This window comes from Anabrus simplex, chromosome 3 (assembly GCF_040414725.1).
Source record: "Anabrus simplex isolate iqAnaSimp1 chromosome 3, ASM4041472v1, whole genome shotgun sequence".
Taxonomy (NCBI): domain Eukaryota; kingdom Metazoa; phylum Arthropoda; class Insecta; order Orthoptera; family Tettigoniidae; genus Anabrus; species Anabrus simplex.
This window is the reverse complement of record NC_090267.1, coordinates 42,555,722-42,581,694: the sequence shown is the minus strand read 5'-3', so window position 1 is coordinate 42,581,694 and position 25,973 is coordinate 42,555,722. Positions and strand designations below refer to the sequence as shown.

At 41.0% G+C, this 25,973-nt stretch overlaps 1 protein-coding gene across 1 annotated transcript in view; it reads right to left on the bottom strand.

Annotated features, from left to right (window-relative positions):
• The window catches only part of LOC136866638 (nose resistant to fluoxetine protein 6), a 165,300-nt gene that overhangs the window by 21,085 nt on the left and 118,242 nt on the right, over nucleotides 1-25,973 (bottom strand). The window contains 2 exon segments of the mRNA XM_068226786.1: nucleotides 528-666; nucleotides 4,054-4,247. Coding sequence (XP_068082887.1) covers nucleotides 528-666; nucleotides 4,054-4,247 — 333 coding nt within the window.

The following is a 25,973-nucleotide window of genomic DNA, read 5'->3' as shown; positions in this document are numbered from 1 at the left end:
TCCCATACCTGTACACGAAGTTTACGGATTGTGTCTCGAGCTCCGATCATGAGTCCATGGACGGAAATGTTTGCGAATTTCCTTGTACATGGAGTGTAATATCGGGACCCATCCCACCAATTTCAACAATTTTTTCAACATTAGTTGATTTATTCCTTGTCTCCTTATTTGCTGCTCTTGTTTCCTAACCCCTACAATCAACAGTTCCCTAATGGTTAACAGTCGACGCTTGCTATATGTCAGACTTATTAATTTCGGTGACAAAGTAACCTAATTCAATGCTATTATGTGATTTAAAAGAAAGCGGCCCAACACACTCAGAAGATTACTCTGACAATTCCAACTACAGAAGCACAAATAATTATACATCGCCTGAGAACACAAACCAGAATTCGTATAAATGTTCTGCTCAAGGGATTGGTGATCACGATGTTTCTCACCAAAACATGAAATAGCTAGAGCGGTAATCTTTTATTTCAGAGTAAGTTAGTTCGCCGCATAGGCCTACTGTATGTATGAACACTCACCTTAGACAATTGAATGGTACGTTCCTTATTTTTGATGTCCACCAGCAGGTACCCAAGACCAATTCCAATTATATAAGGCATGAATCTAGTGTAAACTGGGTAGTACATGTTTATTGTATAATCATTAGCGTGTTCTGACCTGTAACAAGCAAAAAGGAGAAATACCTTTACTTCGATATTACATGCATAACTATTAGAATGATAAAGTGTCGTTTAAATCCTGTATATTTTGCAAGTACTTGTTTTAATCGTTCCAGTATTTACTGGAGAAGTCACATATAAGACTTTGTTATGTGTTGGCGGGACAGTTAAATAAATGCAACAAATGGCATCGCTTAACTCTAAAAGTATGTTCACTATGTACTAATAGCAACTTTCACACAACTACACAGGCATAGCAGGGCCACGGCTTACACTGACACAACACCATGCATTACACTAGTTACCGCTCCTCAGCGTTCTCAATATTCAGTCACACTAATTAACACTCAGTCTCATTCAGTTCCACTGTTACTCTCGCTGCCGCTATCACAGTCCTCAGTTCAAAGCCCACACACGGCAGTCTAATATTTCAGTATGACGTAAGCTGTCCCCTCATTCGTTACAGTTGACTTCGTTCACACACACACACACACACACACACACACACACACACAGACTTACTGCACTTCGTTCGCTGATAAAGCACAACTTGACTTTCACCCCAACCGAACTGTTATCCGGACTGGCAAGACTCGCGCATCTTTCATAGCCATGGGCCCATTCGAGTACATCGGGCACTAAGAAGTCCGTGGAAGCGCCTGGAGATGGAAGGCGACACCCGTAATATACGGTGTTGACACATTTCTGCATTCTTTTCTCCTTCCATTCTCTTCAGGCTTATTTATTCCTTCGCTCTGACCGCTGTGTTCTGTTGTACGTAACTCAGAAGTGAGAGGTTTGCCTACTTCAAGCAACAGGACCCGGCCAGCAAGTTAATCTACACGACAACCGCAGAGGTCGGCCCACTTTTCCATGGCAACTATAGCCATTATTCTCTTCTCCCCACCCCGGCAGGCAGTAAACGGATCTCTCTCTAAGAACTGTCAGAACATATTGTTCAATATTATGACTATACATTCACAGTTATCGTTTTTCCTGGTCATCGCTATTCGCTACAGAGAGGCACTAGAGGGAGAGCTGAACATACAACTACGAGCTCCTCCTTCTGTTTGAACTCGCAGATTGCAGCTAATAGCCCAGTCCTGTTGACGCGGCTTGTAGGCGGGGACAGAGCAGCTCGGTACACTCGGCGTGGAACTGGTATGGCGTAACCATGCCACAATATTAGGTATTTGAATAACTAGTTCATGGCTCTCTCTCCCCAGTTGGTGGATATCCGTGACGATATGCACGAACACAATTCATTCATGAAATCATTCATTCAACCAATCCATGTTCTCATTCATTCATTCAGTTCATTCAAAATGTATGTCGTAATTGTAGGATAACTCCGCAAAAACTTGCGACACAAAAGTAAGCACTAATCCAACTTAAACTATATAACGCAGTTAACGTCTAGTAGAAAAATAAATAAATAAATAAATAAATAAATAAATAATATAAATAAATAAATAAATAAATAAATAAATAAATAAATAAATAAATAAATAAATAAATAAATAAATAAATAATTAAATAAATAAATAAATAAATACGTTTTAAAAATATAATAAATGATTTGGGTGGAATAGTTAACAAGTTAAATTGTGATGTTTAATGTGGTTATAGATAAACAAATACTAATAAGGGAAAGAATGCATGTATCAAAACGATTTTGAATTAAAATAAATTATGACTTCCTCTCCATTTTCAGGTGAACCGAAGTTGGAGACATGAGTCTATTCTATTCTATTCTATTCTATTCTATTCTATTCTATTCTATTCTATTCTATTCTATTCTATCTGTTCTATTCTATTCTATTCTATTCTATTGTATTCTATTCTATTCTATTCTATCTAATTCATTTGTGTACATGATCAATTATTACCATGGGTGTTTGGTACGAACTCAAAAGCACTGATATGCCAAAAAATATTTCCTTTGTGGGTTTTCAAAAATATATTCAATGGAGTGAACTAAATACGATTCTAGCAGTCTTTCGATCGTTCAAACATTATTTTGTGAAATGAAGGATGCTCTATATTTAAGACAGTTAACTGTACGCGAGAATGATCCAGTCATTTGACTGGGTCAGGAATGGAATGAATCTATCTAGCGACAAGGATAGGAAAAGTGCCGGCTGCCGAAGCCTGTCGGGGCAATGATAAATGACTGACAGATGAAATGATACTACAATGCAGAGTGTTGCCGGAATGAAAGCTGACAGGGAAACTGGAGTACCCGGAGAAAAACCTGTCCCACCTCCGCTTTGTCCAGCACGAATCTCATATGGAGTGACCGAGATTTGAACTACGGTATCCAGTGGTGAAAGGCCGGCGCTCTGCCGCCTGGGCTACGGAGGCTAGTTTAGGGAAGAATATTTCAACAATTTATGGTGGAATTCTAGGATGTCTAGAATATCCATTGCTTCCCACTTTAACAATATAATATGGATCGATTTAACATGAGATGACATATTACTGACAAACTGTTAGAAATTGCTTGTCACAAAAGCAACGTAATCACCTTAATAAAGGAGTCAGGTGATGTAAGAGATATTACATTAGAAAATGAAGTTTTAAAGGAAGTAGATGAATATTGTTACTCGGGTAGTAAAATACCGAACGATGGCAGAAGTAAGGAGGATAAACATGCATAATAGCACAAGCATGAAAGGCCTTTCATAGGAAAGAAAATTTGTTCACTTCAAAAATGGATATAGTATTTAGAAATAGGTTTTTGAAGTCTTTCATTCGGAGCGCAGCACTGTATTGAAGTGAAATATGGATGATAACTAGCTAAGAAAGGAAAAGAACAGAAGCTTTTGAAATATTCTGTTACAGCAGAATGCTGAAGGTGAGATGGATAGATCAAATCACGAATGAAGAGGTACTGAATAGAATTGTTGAGAGGAGATCTATTTGGCTAATTTGAACAGAACAGATAGAATGATAGGACACATATTAAGAAACCCAGGACTTGTTCAGTTTGTTATTGAGGGATGTGTAGTTGGTAATAACGGTAAGGGTAGACCAAGACATGAATATGACAAGCAGATTAGAGCAGATATAGGATTCAGTAATTAGGTAAAAATAAAGAAATTAGCTCAGGATAGGGTGCCATGGAAAGCTGCATCAAACGAGTCTACGGAGTGATGACTCAAACAACAACAACAGCAACAACAACAAGAAATGTCGCAAAGCTTTGAACCTTTACCTTTGAGTGGTATACCACAAAACACCGAGTGGATGAGTCTGTTGCAAGAAAAACCTCAATTTCTTGTCAGTCCACTACACACACACACACACACACACACACACACACACACACACACACACACACATCAAGGAGTTGAACTTCAGGTTGTGATGAGAGAGGACTTACTTCATAGTTCCCACGTAACTGCCGGTGAAATCATTCACATAAGAGATGACAAAGTTGGTGACTACACCTGCCACCATCAGCGCTGCTATCAGGATCCAACCAATCTTCGGTCGTTTCCAGAGAGGAATAAGGACTATGGGAGACAACCAATGGAGCTGCATGTCCACTGCGAGGTACCAGCCTTGATTTATGCACTGGAACCAGATGAAATTCATAATGAAGCAGTCTCTTTAGTTTATAAAGATACGGAAACAGTATTTTACAGGGGGAAACGGTACCAATGGACCGGCATGTATGGCCAATGTATACCTTGCTGCAAGCACAGAGAATATTGTACACCCAGGTGTTGTAATGGGGACAATTTTTCCTTGCTTTACCTAAATTGAGAACAGTTTTTGTGTTGGTGCCAAACACTGCTTTTAAATTGTGTGTCGTGAGAATGCCCTGTTTTTGTACTGGATAGAGGTAGGAATCTCCATGGAACCAGCGATTTGCTACAGGGCCTTTGCGTCATGGATTTATAGGCGCCTCAAGAAGATTTGATTTGCTCTGCCATCTAGTAAAAGTGAACGTCGTTGACGAGCAAGCACCCAGACAACGTCAATTTAAAATGCCTGCAGAGGTCAGCTAAGGCCATATTATTATTATTATTATTATTATTATTACTATAATAGAACATGTAGGCACAGCCATATTATTTCCATATCATTCGGTCTCTATAGTTCACTAAAATCAAATACGTGTAGTCATCATCGAATTATCAGGATCCATCTTTATATTTCAATCACTAATACGAAAGCCAAAGCGTTGAAAGTCATGAGGCAACTGATTCCGGCGGCTAAAACAACCACAAGTGGATTGCTGAAGACATGCAAATTCAATAAGGTTCGAATATACAATTTCGCCAAATTAACAATGTCGTTTGAGACAGTCTGCATTAGATATTGCCAGAACTCGTGACGTCACGTGTACATTTCATGTCCACGACAGTTACTGTTTCTGTACGGCAACTGTCTGTTGTTGTTTGTGAATTTTTCGTTTCACATTGTTGGCAACAGCGCATAGTGGAAATATCAAATTTTGTTTTGTTGCATAATAATCCTTCCAAGACATTCAGAACTGTTGAAATAGCTTGTGGCGAAGCAGATTATATTCAAGAATGTATATACATAACCGTGTGTAAATTGCTCAGAATTTCAAATGAGTGGCATTTCTATATCTTTTTAATTTTCCATCATATCTTTCTATCCATCTGTCTGTCTGTCTGTCTGTCTGTCTGTCTGTCTGTCTGTCTGTCTTTCTGTCTGTCTGTCTGTCTGTCTGTCTGTCTGTCTGTCTGTCTGTCTGTCTTTCTGTCTGTACGTGCATCATGAGAAAATGGTTGAAGAGAATTTAATGAAAATCGGTATGTAAAGTCGAGAAATGAGGTTCTGCAATATTGTCTGCAAATAATTTTATTCATGCTGATTAAAATGGTAATTTAGGGGAGGCTTAATATTTAATCTATATAAATAAAATCGTAACGACCGTGTGTCTGTACGTTGATTATATTGGCGAAATTTCCGAACAGTTATCCGTTTCAGGTGTAATAATGACCATCTGCATAATTTTTAGCTTTGATGTCTGTTTGTCTGTTTGTTTGTCTGTTTGTCTGTTTGTCTGTCCTTCTATAACTTGAAAACTACTGGATATATTTCCACCAAACTTCATATTTAGAATCCACCTCTCCTTGGGTAGGTTTTAGCGCAAATATCGTTTCTAAATCCCTGAACTGAGTGGGGATATTTACGAAACCGAAACCGTGATTTTGCACTCCCTCAAAGTATACACAACCGAACTTAATGGAAATCTACCTGCCTTAATGAAAATTAATTTCTAAATCTTTTTTTTCTCATGTGCATCAATCGATAACACGATTTAATAAGGGAGATATCATTAACGGACCGTTTTTCGGTACAAGTCCCATCGGACATAACGCAAGAGTGGGTGCGTGTAAAGCGTATTCCTTACAACTTGAAAACTACTGAGATATTTGAAACAAACTTTATATTTACCATCCCCCCTCCAAGGGTAGGTTTTAAGGTTTATTTCATTTCAAATTCCCGGAATGGACTGGGGTTTTATAGGGGACCGAAATGGTGATTTTTACTCTCCCACAATATATAAAGTACAAGACCAACCTGACTGGAAATCGATCAAACTCTTTGGAAATCCAATTCTAATTTCTTTTCCTCATGTGCATTTTTCAACGGGAGGATGAATAAGGGAGATAACATAAAAGGTCGGTTTTCAGGCTAAATCTAGCGGACATAGCCCAGAAGGTGTTATACGTGGAGCAGATTCCTTATCTATCTAGATCATATCGTAACGACCGTGTGTCTGTGCATTGACTATTTTGGCGAAATTTTCGTACACTTTTCCGTTTAAGGGTTAATGATGACCACCTGCATATTTTTTAGTTATAGTTTCCTGGAAGGCCTAAATTTTACCCCTCCCCCCTCACCCAAAATCAAGATTGCCTCACAATCTGCCACACGAGCTGAATAATTGAAATGAAGCAAATGTATACGTTTTAGTCGGTAACCTACGAAAAACTTCCAAGATCTTTAAATATTTCACTTTTTATGCCGAATAATATCGAAATATAGGCAATTTAATGACGGTGCAGACCTTCGTTTCGAGGTATTTCGCGGCTAAACGGTAAGTCCTATCACAAAACGGATGGCACGATCTCTGCTCAATTCTGAGTGATCTACAACTTTGGTGCTGTGATATTTTGTCGTCTCTCTCTCGCTCTCCCTTATAGGATAGATTTGGCTATATATTTCGATGGTTCATAAATTTTGTGCTTTTTACGCGTGTATTACTTAGTTTGACACACTTATAGGAAAGGGAAAGTCATCGAATTTGGCACGCACATTGACACGACCAATGGCTATATTCGAACCCAATTTCATGATTCTAGCTTCCACATAAGTATGTGAAAAATAATGTAAAATTATGAAAATGTACCCAAATTTCACCCCATTCAAATATCATAACTCAATCGAACCCATAAATATGTGAGATACGAGAAAATGTTTTAACACCAAACATGTAGAGCGATAAAAGGGACGTCTGAGGGTGCAATTGTTGGTATGATGTACCGTTTAGGAGCAGTAAATCTCGAAATGAAGGTTTGCACTTTCAAACGTGCCCATGCTTATCTGTCATCTATGTAAATATAATCGCAACGACCGTCTGTCTATACATTGGCTATTTTGGCGGAATTTCCGTACAGTGTGCCAAACCCCTCCCTTACGGATAGCATATGACGAAAATGAAACGAACGTAACGGGAGAATGAGGTGCGGACCGCGATTAGGGAAGGCAGAAAACGGCCCTGAGCTCAAGATGGGCCTCGTTATTAACCAACGAGGACGATTATAGAACACTACCATAAATGAAACGCAGAATAAACATAAGGACAAGGTTTATTAGTAAATTAATAATAGAATCCAAACATGGAAAAAGAAGCCAATCGCATAACAGAGAAAACAAAAAACAAGACATAAACATACCTTCACAAGCGTTTCTGCCGAGGTCGTGAGGTGAGCTCAACATAAATAATTATAACACACACCAAATATTTCGTTATCAGCTCACTAATACAGTAATGACCTCATTACCATTAATATTTCAATTAAATTTGCCGTGCGCACGGTAGTACAGCCAATATATATATTTTTTTATTTCTTTAAACTTCAGATTAAATTATTCACAGCGCATATCTTTCCATTCTCCATTCGCACGACAACAATAGAAGCCTCCTACTACAAAAACATTTTAACCCACGTCACCACAGAGATCAACATAAGACGCAAGGAGTAAAGGAATGAACCAGCCAAAAGCGCTGAGTACAGCATCTTTGGTCCAGCAAAATAAAACAGGCATGCGCAGAGATACGAAAAATAAGAATACCAACATGGCCGATCGGCGGTTAGGCCGAGCCCCAACCAACACATGGCCAAGTAAATGACAAATCTGTACCAAGATAAGGAAATGAGGTACCCAAACAAAATCGAAATGAAACCGAAATAAAACATGAATGAACCAATCGATAGCCCATCTTCTACTTGCTTCAGACACCAGCATTCACTCATAACATTCACATGAGGTACAAATACACGCCACATGACTCACCTTAACACAGTTCCAGATCTCGCATATTGAACTAATAACGTGCACTATGGGAGCACAATATAAGATTATACGTATTTTGTATAATCGGGCAAAACAGGCAGGATCGTGCACCAAATCACATTAAGCTTGAGTTTCGTACGACTTCAAATTAAACTTTGTCGATACGAAAGTCGTTACTTCGAAGGCGGCCAGGTACAAACAAAACAAATGCACCCGAACAAGTGCACCAAAAACGTGATGGATTCGAGACCAAATTCCCAAATTAGCAGTAATCATAATATTAACCTCTCACAGTCACACACACCATTTACACGAACCGAAATAGAAGATGCACATCGACCGGCCCATCAGGGATCGTAAAAAGGTAATGCAAACGTAGTAATAATAAAGAGACAACAGAAAGCACATACCTGTTAAATCAAGACATTAATTATGGCATGAATGGTGGTAAACCCACGTTTAAATAAGGTAAAAATCCACCTAAAGCAAAGGAAGGCGATTTCACATCGTCTAGCCTCCATTGATAAAAAAAAAATCACGAGTGAGGAAGGCAAAGATATGCGTCAAAAGATGAAAACAGTAGTCTAGTACGGCAAAAGATCGTCAATACACACCACGCAGAGTGCTGCGCTCTGTGGCCTATCAAGGGATATACTCAGGTTTTTCCTCGAACTGAGGTCAACAAAACTTGTACGAGTAGTAAACATAACATATGAGAAACATGCAAAAGGAGCATGGTTCACCATCCAGCAGCCCCACGTTTAAAATGTGTCTTATCTTGGTGATCAAGCAAGTAGACACGTTTTAAACGAGATTTCCCTTAAAATAAATGCGCGCATTTATTAAACTAAGACCTTAAAATTAAATTATGCCTATATACAAGCACAACATAAATGATTTTAACCATATGTTTCAACAACATTCAAATAAGTCAGTTCGTTACATATTGACGTGTGTATTTTCTCACAAAGGGTTACGCTGAATCAATCAGTCTATGCCTTATTGCATTAAACGATCCACTTCATTCATAAATTCGAGACCGGGCTTGAAAGAGGAATGGTACAAACAGGTGAACCTCTCCCGTTATGCCAAGGTTTTGAAATTCATTCGGTTCATTTTCATCGAAAAATACCACCATCCATTCTAACCATTTCATTTTGCGTCGTTATCCCTGAAACAGGAAGGACTTTAGAATGCAAATAATGGTATGACAGTTCACTCAAGTATACGATGCTACCAAACTACAAGGCAAAAACATCAAACATTACTGGCCCGTTGACGATAGGGCTTCAACAAACTCACGTGAGCTTTTGATACCCTCTTATCGGCTAAATCCATTAACTCCACTGTAACTGGTCCCAGGAATCTTACGATTTTTTTGGGGCTAGACCATTTCAGACACAATTTACCAGTAATTTGGTCAGCAGCAGAGCTTATTGGAAACATCTTCACCACGACCAAGTCTCCAATTTCAAGAGTGACTCTTTTTCTCCCTTGGTCGAATCTTTTAGCCACTCGGTTCCGGGCTCTGACCAACTGGTCCAAAGCTTCTTTCCATTTCTCCTCCACGCTCCTGTTTCTGGATGCCTCCGACAGATAGTTTATGTCCCATTTCAATTGGAGCGGGTCAGTAAGATTTCTCCCTAGAAACAGAACAGCTGGGGAATTGCGATGAGACTCATGAAGTGCATTATTAAAAGCTAAAACAAAGAAAGACAGGTTATTGTCCCAGCTACGCTGGTCCGCGCTGTGGAAGGCTGACAGACAGGCTTTCAAATTTCTATGGAAACGTTCGACATGGGAAGGCTTGGGGTAGTGGGGACTCAGAAAAACGTGTTTAACACCCCATCCGAAACACAAATGCCGAAATTGGCGACATCTGAAAGTAGAACCATTGTCAGACACTAGGACTTTCGGGGGTCCATGAACACCAAATACATGTCGGGTTAAAAGCAGAACAGCGTTGCTCGAATTCATTTTACGCACGGGGAACAACCATACGAACTTGGAAAAGGCGTCGACGACGGACAGAATTCCGACGTTGCCATTCTTAGATTTTGTGAGAGGACCAAAATAATCGATAAACAGTTTTTCCCCCGGATATGTCGCAACATCGGCAGAGTGGAAACCGGTTAGGGATGATTGAGCAGGTTTAGACCGCTGACACACATCGCAGCTCCTTACATACTCAAGTACGTCCTTTTTGAGGTTGGGCCAAAAGAAATCACGAGAAACGCGGTGCAAGGTTTTGTACTGGCCAAGGTGAGCGCCTAGGTAGGAATCGTGGTAATAATGCAACATCATGGGCCTTAATTTAACCGGGACATAAACCTTGTCCTTTCCTTTTTTGCAATTACGATGAACCAACAAACCCCTTTTGACACAGAACGACTTGTCTCGCACAGACCCATCAGCGATTTCTTTTAACAATTCCTGACACTCATAATCATCCTTCTGATGCTCGGAGATGTCCGTGAAGGACCAGGGATAATTCTGCAAGATATTGATACTCTCAATACTATCAGTTTGACAATGGTCTTCCTCTAGTTCGGCTTCACTCTCCATTTCCCCGTCAAACATACGCGTCAGACAATCGGCCACGACATTTTCCTTACCACGTACATGCACAATTGTAAATTTATAGGCCGACAGCCTGAGAATCCATCTAGCCGTGCGACCGAGCCGCTTGACATTCGCGCTCATCCACGACAGGGCTTGGTTGTCCGTATGGACGAAGAAATGACGGTGTTCCAAGTATGAGCGGAATTTTTCAACACCTAATACAACAGCCAGGCATTCCTTCTCGTAAATCGAGTACTTCAATTCAGCTCCACGTAACAGTTTGCTAAAGTATGCAATGGGGACTAGCTTCCCATCCTCATCAGACTGATTAAGCACGGCAGAAATGGCGATTTCACTAGAGTCGCACTGCAGAACAAAATCTCGTGAAAAGTCGGGGCTGTGGAGGACCGGGGCTTCACAAAGAGCTTTCTTCAGTAGCTCAAAGGCACGGGTTTGATCTTGCTCCCATACGAAACGACAATTTTTCCTTTTCAAAAAATTAAGGGGGGCCGAAATGTGAGAAAAATCCTTGATGAAACGGCTGTAGAAACCGACCATACCGAGAAATCTCCTGACGCCACGGACATTTTTGGGCTGAGGAAACTCCCTAATACATTTAACTCTGTCAGGGTTAACAGCGATTCCAGAATCGGAGATGATATGACCCAGAAAGTTCAAACGTTTGGAGCAAAGGGACACCTTTTTGGGGTTGATTGTGAATCCGTGCTTTCGCAAGCGAGTCAGAACTTCACGCAGATGAGCCAGGTGCTCGTCGAAAGTGGCAGAGTAAATGAGAAGATCGTCCAGAAAATTAAACACGTAGGAAAATTTTAAATCGCCGAAGATCGTATCCATCACCCGGCTGAGCGCTTGGCCACCAATAGAGATGCCCATCGGGACTTTATTGAACTCAAATAAGCCAAAAGGGGTGGCAAAGGCAGTGCAGGGGCGGCTTTTGGGGTCCAAGGGGATTTGGAAGTAAGCAGAATTGAAATCGAAAACAGTGAAATATTTGGCCCCATGGAAATGTTGAAACGCACTCTCGATAGTGGGCAACGGGAAGCTGTCGAAGACGACGTTCTTATTTATTTTTCGATAGTCGATCACCAATCTAGATTTACCGTCCTTTTTGGGGACTAGGAAGGCGGGGCTACTATAGGGCGACTTGGAGGGGGAGATGACCTTCTTCTCCAACAGGTCGTTCACACATTCACGCATGGCGCGTAACTTAGGGGGCGAGCAACTGAACGGAGGAGATCTTACAGGGGTATTTTCTTTCAGTTCAATGGTGTAGGAGAAATCTTTAGCACACCCTAGCTCGACACTTAGAACATCACAAAACTCTTCCAACAGCGCATTTAACATAAGATTTTGATTGTCAGAAAGGTCACATGAGTCATTGGGAAGTTGGCATTGAGTTAGGGTACACACAGAGGCGCGTTGGAATGGGGCTTCAAAGGGGTAGCTAACGCCCGATTTAAAACGGAAGGCAAAGGTTCGAGTGATAAAGTCAAGAGACAGGCCAGTAGCTAGCATGAAATCAGTTCCAAGAATCATCGGTACCGACAGGTCGGGAACGACATTGAAAGTCCAATCCCAGGACAAACCATGAATTTTAATGTGACATATGACTCGACCCACCGGACATACCTCACGACCGTCAGCAGACATGAACTTTCCTAAGCTTTCACAACCTTGCAGATACGCTAAATTGACAGAAGACACCAAGGATTGATTGACAAACGAAACACACGAACCGGTGTCCAACAGAGCATAAAATATGCGCGATCCTATAAGAATTTTGGCCCAGGGTGTAGACGAAGGAAGGCCCCAGATCCTCTTATTCACACCATCATCAGGCGCCAACGACGGGCCACCACGCCAGCGCGCCTCTAGTATTCCTTGCTGGGAGTTGCACCGAGGGCATACGCGCAGTGTAACACCAGCAACACCACACTTAGAGCATTTAGCGGGACACCTTGACCAACAATTTTTAGAAACGTGCCCCATTTTCCCACAATTCCAACAATTTCTCACTGTGGGCACACTTGCACTGGGTGGGTTGGAAGGTTGGATAAAATTTACACAACGCTGAGGGGCAGATGCAAAGTCGGGTCTACGATTTGGGGTACTAAAAGGGGGGAATGCAGAAGGTGCAGTAGCGAAGGAGACGGATTTGGCGGGCGCACGGCAAGCAACATCGGGGAAAGAACAATCAGATGGGGTAGGAGGTGGGCGATACAGTTTATTTTGATTTACGGCAGACTCAAACTCGCGACCAAGGTTTATGATGTCCTCTACACACTCGACCTCAGACCGCTTGATATGCAATTTATAATCAGGGGCTAAATTCCGGTAAAACTGATCGAAAACCTCGGACTCAGGTACCTTCACGCACATCCGATTAAACAAGGTGAGAATTCCAGTAGCATAATCATCAATGCTTTCCCCTATCCCTTGCGTTCTTCTAAAAGTTTCCTGCCTCAAACAATAGTCCATGTCGGACAATCCAAAGCGCTGTTTTATTCGAGCAGCAAACTCCTCCCACGACTGGATGTTACTTTTAATTAATCGGAACCATCGCAACGCCGGGCCTTCCAGCATTCCAGGAATAACAGGGATAAACAAGTCAAGGGGTATTGAGCTACACTGAGCGATATCTTCCACCCGTTCCAAAAACTCGACTACACTGAAGCCGTTCCCTTCCCCCGAGAAGTTTAATTTCCACTTACGTACAACCTCGAACACAGGGTTAACATTAACCTTATAATCGCTAGTGAATCTGGAATTTGGAGAAAAAGGGTCAACACGATTTTCGCCGAGGGCGCGATTACCATATGCAATGGGATGCCTATCATCAGTACATCTATCACTGTTACTACCAGAAGCAGGCATATCATTAATTCTACCACTACGATCTCTCTTATCATTCTCAAGATTAGACATATCTGCCGCGAATACCTCGCTATCTTTACTCAACTCTAAATCTTTGGGGTTTTCCATGATGCAGATTATTTCTCAGAGATATTAAACAACACACACATATAATGACAAACAAACACAGAAGGTTAGAATTAAATTATATATATATATATTGGCTTCATGAACTTAAGGCATGGGAATTTGCACTAGACTAATATGTACATAATCTCCATCTCCAGCTCTATCTCGTCTGAATTTCCTTCTTTTCAGAAGAGATACCCTAATCAAAGACGCTCTGCTACCATTTGTGCCAAACCCCTCCCTTACGGATAGCATATGACGAAAATGAAACGAACGTAACGGGAGAATGAGGTGCGGACCGCGATTAGGGAAGGCAGAAAACGGCCCTGAGCTCAAGATGGGCCTCGTTATTAACCAACGAGGACGATTATAGAACACTACCATAAATGAAACGTAGAATAAACATAAGGACAAGGTTTATTAGTAAATTAATAATAGAATCCAAACATGGAAAAAGAAGCCAATCGCATAACAGAGAAAACAAAAAACAAGACATAAACATACCTTCACAAGCGTTTCTGCCGAGGTCGTGAGGTGAGCTCAACATAAATAATTATAACACACACCAAATATTTCGTTATCAGCTCACTAATACAGTAATGACCTCATTACCATTAATATTTCAATTAAATTTGCCGTGCGCACGGTAGTACAGCCAATATATATATTTTTTTATTTCTTTAAACTTCAGATTAAATTATTCACAGCGCATATCTTTCCATTCTCCATTCGCACGACAACAATAGAAGCCTCCTACTACAAAAACATTTTAACCCACGTCACCACAGAGATCAACATAAGACGCAAGGAGTAAAGGAATGAACCAGCCAAAAGCGCTGAGTACAGCATCTTTGGTCCAGCAAAATAAAACAGGCATGCGCAGAGATACGAAAAATAAGAATACCAACATGGCCGATCGGCGGTTAGGCCGAGCCCCAACCAACACATGGCCAAGTAAATGACAAATCTGTACCAAGATAAGGAAATGAGGTACCCAAACAAAATCGAAATGAAACCGAAATAAAACATGAATGAACCAATCGATAGCCCATCTTCTACTTGCTTCAGACACCAGCATTCACTCATAACATTCACATGAGGTACAAATACACGCCACATGACTCACCTTAACACAGTTCCAGATCTCGCATATTGAACTAATAACGTGCACTATGGGAGCACAATATAAGATTATACGTATTTTGTATAATCGGGCAAAACAGGCAGGATCGTGCACCAAATCACATTAAGCTTGAGTTTCGTACGACTTCAAATTAAACTTTGTCGATACGAAAGTCGTTACTTCGAAGGCGGCCAGGTACAAACAAAACAAATGCACCCGAACAAGTGCACCAAAAACGTGATGGATTCGAGACCAAATTCCCAAATTAGCAGTAATCATAATATTAACCTCTCACAGTCACACACACCATTTACACGAACCGAAATAGAAGATGCACATCGACCGGCCCATCAGGGATCGTAAAAAGGTAATCCAAACGTAGTAATAATAAAAAGACAACAGAAAGCACATACCTGTTAAATCAAGACATTAATTATGGCATGAATGGTGGTAAACCCACGTTTAAATAAGGTAAAAATCCACCTAAAGCAAAGGAAGGCGATTTCACATCGTCTAGCCTCCATTGTTAAAAAAAAAATCACGAGTGAGGAAGGCAAAGATATGCGTCAAAAGATGAAAACAGTAGTCTAGTACGGCAAAAGATCGTCAATACACACCACGCAGAGTGCTGCGCTCTGTGGCCTATCAAGGGATATACTCAGGTTTTTCCTCGAACTGAGGTCAACAAAACTTGTACGAGTAGTAAACATAACATATGAGAAACATGCAAAAGGAGCATGGTTCACCGTTTCAATTGTAATAATGACCATCTGCATATTTCTTTGGTATCTGTCGGTTTGATTGTATGAGTTTTTATAACTTGAAAACTACTGAATATATTTCTACCAAACTTGATATTTAGAATCCACCTGTCCTTGTGTAGGTTTTACGGCCAATATTATTTCTGAATACCTATATTTACTGGGGGTTTATCCGAAACCGGAACCATGATTTTGAACTTCCTCAAAATATGCACATCCGAAATTAATCGAAATCTACAATCCTTAATGGAAATCCATTTCTAAAACTTTTGTTCTCATGTGTATTTTTCGACAGGAGGATTAATAAGTGAGATATCATGAACGGTTGGTTTTGCAGGTTAAGTCCAGCGGACGTAGCAAAAATATGTTGCACGTGGAGCAGATTCCTTATCTATCTATATAAATAAAATCGTTACGACTGTGTGTGCATGTACATTGACTATTTTGGTGAAATTTTCGTACAGATACACTTTTTAGGGGTAATAATGATCGTCTGCATATTTTTTGGTTTAATTTCCTAAAAGTCATAATTTTTACCCCCTCACCCAAAATCCAGATTGCAGCATAATCTGCCAGACAAGCAAGAAAATTGAAATTTGGCAAAATTATACGCTTCAGCCTGTAACGAACGGAAAGCTTGACAGATCTTTAATTTTTTCATTTCTTATCCCCGAAGAATATCGAAATATGGAAGCAATTTTAATGATGGTGCAGACCTTCGTTTCGAGGTATTTCGTGGGAAAAACGGGAAGTTCTATCACATAACGGATGGAAAAATCTTCGTTGAATTAGGAGTGATCTTCAACCTCGATCTTATGACTTTTTGTCGTATCTATATCGCTTATACGTTAGATTCGTCTCTATTTCTCAATTTTAAGTAAATTTGGACTCTTTACCTATATAATTCGTACTTTCAGTCACTTACAGGAAAGATAGTATGATCAAACTCTAAACGAACATTGGCCCACCCAGTACACATATGTGAGCCAAATGCTATGTCACATAATTATCCGAAAAGTAATGCAATGTAAGATAATCTTACACAAATTTCAACTTATTCAACGTTTCTGACTCAATCTGACCTATGAATAGATGAGATGCGAGAAAATATCATAGGACCAGCCATCTAGATTGCTAAATACTGCGCCTTACGGTACTATCCTTTGTCAATATGACGTACCGTTTAGCAGCAATTAATCTGTAAATGAAGGTCTGCAATATTGTAAACATGCATATACTTTCGTTTGTCCATCTATATATATTCGTTGATGTCGATTTGTAGCGATCGAGAAAGGGTGTGTCTGCTATTGTAATCAGTACTCCCTACACCGACTTTGACTGCTGCCAGTAGGAATGGGGTCCTTCTCCAACTCCTGTGTAACTGGCATTAGTAAGGAGGGCCTACCATTTTAATGAATAATTCACTTCTCGATTTGTCTTGCAGAAGACAAGGGATCATGCAGTTTTGTTCGAAAGTCCCTTTCCCTATTGTGTTTGGCTCTAGGCCAGGGTGCCCGCCATTATAAACAAACGTTCCAATCTGAAATTTGACTAGCATTAGGCATAGTAGCCTGCTATTTTCATGGAAACTCACTAATTCTGTTTGACTGGCAGTAAGCTGGCTGGCAGCAGTAAAAAGGGCCTGTCATTATAATGATAACTGCATAACTCAATTTTGACAGGTGGTAGGGAAGTTGCCTGCTATTATAATAAAAACTCCTCAACTGTAATCTGTCTGAAAGTAGGAAATGGGTCTGCCATTGTAACTAAAACTCCCCAAATCGACTGTGACCGCGCAGTAGGCAATGGGGCCTGCAATTATAATATAAACTTGCCAACTCGATTGTGAATGGCAGTAGGCAAGTGAGCCTGCCGTTATCATCACAACTCCGCAACCCTCACTTTACATTTGAAACAACGTATGGGGACCTTCCCATGCTATTTCTCGGATAAGGCTAAGAGAAATGCAATTTTAAAACAATCTCATTTACTGCACGCACAGTATTTACGTCGATATCCGTATACAATGCAGAATACCGTAGCGAAGCACGGGTACATTTGCTAGTTCTAAATATCTATGTTATTAGTGGTCCTATCAATAAATACTACATAACTGAAGTTATATAGAATTACATTTCTGATCATTTATGTCTTATACAGCTTTAACCGTACCGACTATGATAGCGTAATACCTGAATTTAGACTTTCGTGTCTCAGTGCATATCAACGCCGAGCATTGCTAATACGGAAATAGTGTTCAATCGTGTAAACTGGTGATGGTCTTTGTCATGATTGTCTTAAGGTGTACAACAGCGTAGTCATCGGTCCGTATAACAAGAAAAATGGTGAAGATGATTATAAAAAATTATTATAACCGTAATGGAACGATCACTTTAAGAATAAGACAAGAGGGGTTCATGAAGGAAGGGTCATATCAAAGTGTCGTAAGAAATCTGAATGTGAAGGCCTGTAATACTGAAAGCTCATAAAACTGATCAACAAGAACATTAAATTGACCATTGCTGTGATGTGATTTGTCTCTTCTGCTGCCGCTCATCTCCGATAGATGAGATTACTGCTGCGTCGCGCGCAAAACAGCATTCATGTATATTGGCAAAAGGTAGCTCGGTAGTTGCTCATGCTATATGGATCGTCCCGTCAACTACTGGTGCTTCAGCTAGTACGATATATTCTTCACGTATGTGGCATAACTCCGCTACTTGTAGGGTTTCCAGGGACAACAATTGATGTCACTGTATTCACTTCCTCTGGATCCTTCTGATGTTTCTTCAATGGACAAGTTGTCATATACAGGTTTCCGTTCTGATGCAGTCTATCTTTGGAATACACTGCGACCTGGATATCGTCTGTCCGGATATTGCTGTACATAAAGTGGACTTGCTTGTCGTTCATTGCGATGATACTCCCCAAACATAAGCAGTATATCCAGGACTTAAAGTACAACGAGGCCGTTCTACTGGTATTTATTTGATGAAACTAGATGGTTACTACAAGGAGGCTTACGACAGTGTAAACAGGTCGAGGTTACGCCGGTGTTGGGAGAAGTGTAGGTGCCGACGAAGGTCACCAGTCCTGTCCTGATGACTATGAGGTGTACAGGAGCCAAATTGAAAATTCAGGGGCAGCTCTCTTGGGAGTTCGACGTGAAGAGAAAGTTTAGGCAAGGTGTTGTGGTGTCAACCACCCTGTTTTACCTCTGTCTGGAGCACGTTATACGTCGAAAACCATTGAAACCAGGCGGTAACATTTGCAACAGAACCCACCAGTATTAGCCTTTGGAACTACCTGACGGATGATCTGCATCACATAAGCATCACATTTTGACTTACAGATCAATAGGGACAAAACAATGTACACGATTAACCCGAGACGTAGCAAGATTTCATGGCGTGAGAGGCTTGGAATATCCAGGTAACACCTACGAGTGTGTGACGCAGTTTAAGTACCTGAGAGACCTCATAAGTGAGGACAACAAGGTCAACAAGGACATACAGACGAGGTTGGCAGCTGGGAACAGGTGTTACTTTGCCTTCCAGAAGTTACTGAAGACTGCAACGCTGTCTAGAAGATTGAAACTCGCCGTATACCTAGTTATAATCCGTCCAATGGTGCTGCATGCCTATGAGACGTGGATACTAAGCGAGCGCGTCAAGAACTTTCTACTTGTAAGGGAAAGAAAGATCTTGACCAAAATCTTCGGCGCGATTTTTGATCGAGAAAAGTGGCGCATCGGGACCAACGAAGATGTCTTCGCCCAGTACGCTGGCCTCGAGATATCGCAGAGGCCAAAAAGTGGAGACTTCTGTACCTCCGGCACATCGTAAAGATGGAGCAGGACCGAACAATAAAGAAGATCATCGTCCAACATTCTGGTGGCTAATAAAGTAGGAGGAGATCAAGGAAAAGATGGCTGCAGAACGTCTCGAGAGATGTGGAGTTGTTGGGTATCCAGGGCTGGATAAGGAGAGCTCTAGACCGAATGAAATTGGCTAGCGCTATTGAAGAGGCGAGCCCCTCACGGCCTGCAGCACCAGGAGAGTGAGCGAGAGAATGTTTACGCACTAGAGATGTTTGTACCTTAGGCAATGTTCAGAGCCTTCAACCGTCGTCTCAGTAAATTGAGTTTCCGTTTAGTCTGCGACACCTGATACGTTAGGCAGATTTACGTTATTATGTGTAGCCAGTCCGTGCATTAAATGAACGTTCCTATAGTTGACCAGGAGACCACCCGTCCTACTACGGGACATGTATTTGCAGCAACCGGTACATTATGATGATACGTTCCGTGTTATTTACTTCATTCTCCAGAATTCACTGTGTCAGCATCCGCAGCAACTAATAGGACACCAGAATATGTGGTTGATATGACACACAGTACTTTATTTCCAAAAATAAAACATAAGAGTGAATATCGCTTTAGCCTAAATTAAATAGTGCACTAGCTCAGTGCGTTATACATTATTCTGATTGGAAAGGCAGGTTAAAGGAGTTACAGTACTGTATTTGTTTCCTTCGGAATTCACTGCGTACTGCACTGATGAGTCATGTTCACGAAGTTGACACTTACAAGTCCGAAGCAAGGCAGGTTTCCATGAGGTCTCTCCATCTGGGACGGTCTTGAGCGATGTTCTGACAATTATCTGTTTAATTATTGTTGTTTTCGTTTGAAAGGCGTTTAACGTCGCACTAACGCATCGGAATTTTTGGAGATGCAGGGGAGGATGAGGCTAGAATTGGGAAGGTAGAGGGCTTGGCCCTATTTAAGGAACAGTTCCAGCATTTTCCTAGCACAACATGGTAGAGTTTGGTAAACATCTTCACAGGTGCCGACAGTGGGATTTGAACCCACCATCTCCCGAATAAAATCTCACAACTGTACGCACATGACCTCGCTGCCAACAGGCTCGGAATCTGTTTATTAATTATTATTAACGTTATTGCCCACATTCGGACACTTGAATTGCTCCAAGTTCACTTTATCTTTGAAGGCAGTAGTGTTTGGCACTTGTGATCTGATCAGTATATTTCCATTCATTCAGATCGTAAATTTCTCAATTCGCTTGAAAACTCTATAGCCCTTCTATGTGACATTTTTGGTCAAAATTTGTGGGTCTTACGAATAATGTTTATTTTATTTTATTCCCTGCATCTGCTATCTCCAGTCCAACTGCTTTGAGATCTCGCTGAATTTCGTGGATCCATTGTCCACCTCCTGACATCTTTCCAAGATTTATCATCAGTTTCCGTAACATCCGGTGTCCTGGCAGTCGAAAGGTGTTAAAGAAATACGATCTTTTCTTCTTCATTGTGCTGGTGAATACATCAGTCCCTCAATAGACAGTTTCATTAGGATGTATATTCAGTACTCCTTCGAGGTGGTAATTATCATTTATCCCTTTGAGGCCCAGTGATTCCAGTTCGAAACCACATTTTCATTGGCTTTGCTCACACGGCCCACTGGTTTCAGACTGATACCACCCGCGTGCGCAGCTCTGTAGAGTCCTCTAGCGTAGAGTGCGTACAACAGCAGGACTGTTAGATTGTTAGTGACGGGCGTGATGCCACTGTTTCTAGTTGATGCATTCTGTGCAGTGTCTGTTCAAGACTGAAGTAAATACATTTTTAATTCTGAGGTTTATAATGTGCGAATGAAGATCAGTGGGTAATATACTGTATTTTAAGTTATATATCTCTTGGACTAGATTAAATGATTTTTAAGCACTTTTAAAATTTACTTTAGACGCTTTGTACATAAATGTACGTGGAACCACCGGGACGCAGTGCAATTATTGCATAATTTTCTAAAACATTTTTCTTTCTTTATAAGGTAAGGCTATGGAAGGTTCACGTTCTTCCATAAGAGACGACCTCAAGAATGAGTTACTTATACAGCTTCTTGGCGAAATACCCAGTGATCCTGAATCAGAAATTTCTGACGTGGACCGTGAGTGTGAAAAAAGAATTAGCGCTAGAAACACAGACTGTAGATCAGTTTGACGATGATGAAAATTTATCTGTGATACGTAGTGGGAATATCAATGAAGCTAACTTTGCTGGTAACTATAAGTGTGTTGTGAACAGTGGTTATACAGAAGATAAGGAAGAACATAGTGAGGGCATTGTTTGTGGGTGCAAGCAATATATGAACATGAAAAGGGGGAATTTTCTCAAGACTGTGGACTAAATATTCCAGGTGACAAACAAAATCCTATTGAAGTATTTCACTGTTTATTTGGCGATAGTAGTATAATAAGCGGGTTCGGCGGCCACCTCCACCTCAGGCTCCCAGAGGCCACCTCCACCTCCACCTCAGCCAGAGGCCTCCCAGATGCCTAATCCACCTCAGCCAGAGGCCTCTTCCAGTGCTGCCAACTTAACCTAACTAGCGCGAAATTTGAATTTGTAAACAAAGCCACGTGCTTTTTGACAGACAACAACGCACCGCTAACCTCAGTACTGCTATCTTGACGGGCCTAAACCTCAGTAGTGCCAACTTAACCTAACTAGCGCGAGATAAACAAATCCACGTGTTTTTTGACAGCCACGTGCTTTTTGACAGCTGTCATCCGCCATCTTTAAACTACAGAGCACAGTGCTGCCCTCTTTATCGCAGTAGCTGAAAATTCGTCACCTGTCATCGGCAGTGCTGCCATCTTGGCGGGCCTAAACCTTAGTGCTACCAACTTAACCTCACTAGCGCGAGATAAACAAATCCACGTGCTTTTTTGACAGCTGTCATCCGCCATCTTCAATCTATAGAGCACAGTGCTGTCCTCTTTAGCTACTTACCTTTAAAATGTGGTGGTGGATAATTTGAAAAATGCTTTTTGACAGCAGCCATCTTTGAGCACCGTGCTGCCCTCTTAAACAAATTCACGTGCTTTTTTCTGACAGCTATCATCCGCCATCTTGCATCACAAACCTCAGTGCTGCACTCTTTAGCTAGATGCCTTTGAAATGTGGTGGCGGCAATTTGAAAAATTCTATGTGCTCTTGTTTGGAAACAAAGCCACGTGCTTTTTGACAGCTGTCATCCACCATCTTTAATCAATAGAGCACTGTGCTGCTATCATGCGGGCAATTTCGTCAGCTGTCATCCGCCATCTTTAATCCACAGAGCACCGTGCTGCCCTCTATGTAGTAGCGGGCAATTTGAAAAGTTCTGTTAGCTGTCATCCGCCATCTTTAATCAAGAGAGCACCGTGCTGCCATCTTTAGCTAGATACCTTTGAAATGTGGTGGCGGCAATTTGAAAAATTCTATGTGCTCTTGTTTAGTAAACAAAGCCACGTGCTTTTTTTGACAGCTGTCATCCACCATCTTTAATCAATAGAACACTGTGCTGCTATCATGCGGGCAATTTCGTCAGCTGTCATCCGCCATCTTAAATCTACAGAGCACGGTGCTGCTCTCTGTAGTAGCGGGCAATTTGAAAAGTTCTGTTAGCTGTCATCCGCCATCTTTAATCAAGAGAGCCCCGTGCTGCCATCTTTAGCTAGATACCTTTGAAATGTGGTGGCGGCAAATTGAAAAATTCCACGTGCTCTTGTTTAGTAAACAAACTCACGCGCTTTTTTGTCAGCTGTCATCCGTCATCTTTAATCTATAGAGCTCAGTGCTACACTCTTTAGGTACATACCTTTGAAATATGGTGGCGGATAATTTAAAAAGAAAAATTCTACAGCAGCCATCTCTCGGCGCTAATTGCACAAGATGGGGCTATACATGACTCTTTAAAGGTGCTTATGCAAGATGGCCGCTATACATAGGTTCTTATGAGACGCCCTTGGGATACTTGCGCAAGATGGTGGTTATACATGGCTCCTTTTGAGACGCCCTAAGGATGCTTGCGCAAGATGGCGGACGCAAGATGGCGGCTATACACGACTCCTTATGAGACGCCTTAAGGGTGCTTGCGCAAGATGGCTGCTGCTCTTATGAAGAAAGCTAGCTTAGAGGCTAACGCGTCGTGCTAGTTCGATTCATTAAATTTGGGGCTTAAATGCAAAGTTTGGTTTCGTGCAAATGAAAACGGATATATTTCATAATTTCAAATATATACAGGAAATGTGGGGCAAACCACGGAGAAGTGTCTAAGTTCCAGGGTAGTGAAATATCTTACTGTAGAGCTCGAGGTTAAACATCATCAAGTGTATTTTGATAATTATTTTACTTCAGTGCCGATTGTGCTTCATCTGAGAAAAAGGGCATATATGCCTGCCGCAGAGTGAAGAAGGGAAGAGTTGGATTTCCTAAGGAATTTTATGATAAGATCATGTCACGTGGTGAATTCCAGTTCTTCCGGTGCAGTAGCCGAAGTCTGTTTGCAATGTTTCGGAAACACAACAAAGGATTTGATTTCCTTCTCAACTTCCATGCAGTAGCAGCTATATCCACGGTCTCACGAAAGAACAAAGATGCCCATGCATTCATAAGGACTACAAAGGTCATTTGGGGTTTGTGGATAAAACCGATATGTTGAAGTCAACGTATGAGGTTGACAGAAAGAGTAAGAAATGGTGGCACCGAATTCTTTGGCACTTCCTAGATGTAACCGTTGTAAATGCTTTCCTGGTCTACAAAGAAATCTGCAAAGCAAACCCAATCACTCTAAAGCAGGTTCGTCTGTCCATAATTGCTGGTCTGTTAGGGGTGCCCTCATCCTCAACTCTTACAAGAAAGAGGGTGCAGAAGCAGCAGAATAAGTTCAAAGCCTATGTTGCTCCAGAGACAAGATATGACAAAGCAGCCCATTTGCCAAAGTGGGGGCCATCTCGGAGATGGGCTCACTGCAGTTCAGCTAATGAACCTCACCACACAAAATCATGGTCCGAAACATGCAACTTTGCTTGTTGAAAACCAAGAACTACTTTGCAGAGTTCCACAGAAGATTGTTTGTACGTTAGTTTATTGACATTTATTGAAATTTATTGAAAACTAGCAGAAGTACCCATTCTTCGTACGGGTTATAAGAAACTGGCTTTAGTTATTCATACTATTGGTGTGACTGACTTCATTAGATATTTATATCACTGGTGTATTTACTTAAGTATGTAGAAATTATGTAACATGTTTGGAATTATAGTGTATTGCTTCCCCTTTTCTTCATGGTGGCCTCTAAATATTAGTTCGTAATTAGCGTCGACCTCTAAGATCTTTTGCTACCATGTTTTTCTTTTATTCCCACCTAGATATACCTGCTCCTTTCACAAAGCTGCAGGTTTAGTGTAAGTATACTTCCGCTTGATAGTGCCACAAATATCAATATTATCGAATGTATTTGTTTGATCCGACATTTCGTAACTATTACAAATGATCAAGGAAATACGCGATGCATAAAAGAAACTACTATAATTATCGAGAATTATAATTCTCAGAGCTTGTCACTCATGTCGCACATCATATAATGAATCTGAGTATAAATGTTGAGAAATTTTTTCAAGTCATGGGCGTACCATCTTGACAATTGTGTAGAGTACATAGGTTGTTTTCATGGTTACAATGATCGTAAAAGTGGACCAAAGTATCAGCACTAATAACATCAGTGATCCTACTACTCCATGATTTGATAGAAAATACTTTAAACTACTGGTAACAGACTCCGCAAAATGCTGAAACCTAAGCCAGTACGTAAAACCGGAGGCTTGTCGGCAACCGCTGGTCGTTGTACTACGGAGATCTCCGGGGCTATTATTTTTATACTTCACTCCCTTTCCATCCCCGCCCAAAGGAGTGCTATGAGCGTCTTACACAACAGTTTACTTTTTTCTAGATAGTAAGTCTTATGTGTATCTATTTTGGTTGGCAGCTATGCCCAAACGTACATGCATAATCTAGCTGCTGTAGAATCCTTGAGCTGACGTTGCCATGGTTACGGCTTTTCGTTTCTTAATCCGATTCGTAGAGCAGGGGTAGTGTGGTTCCAGTATCTCCATAACGGTTGGTTTTAGGGCCTTAAAACGTGGTTTTCGGGCCCGAAGGGATTACCGAGTTTTGTTCTTTGCGTCAATGGGCTTAAAAGGAGCTTTGTCTCGTCCTTGTACGACAAATTCGATTTCGCCTTTATTAGACTATTATTTTAATATTTTTATATCTCCCCCGTCGCCCCCCCTCAAATTGTTTTGAAAATAAAATACAGCCCATGTTACTCACTGGCAATGTAGCTTTCTATACGTGATGTAATTTTTAAAATTGGTTCAGTGGTTTTTGAGTCCATCTTTTACAAAGAAATATACAAATTTTTCCTCTTTATAATATTAGTATAGAAGT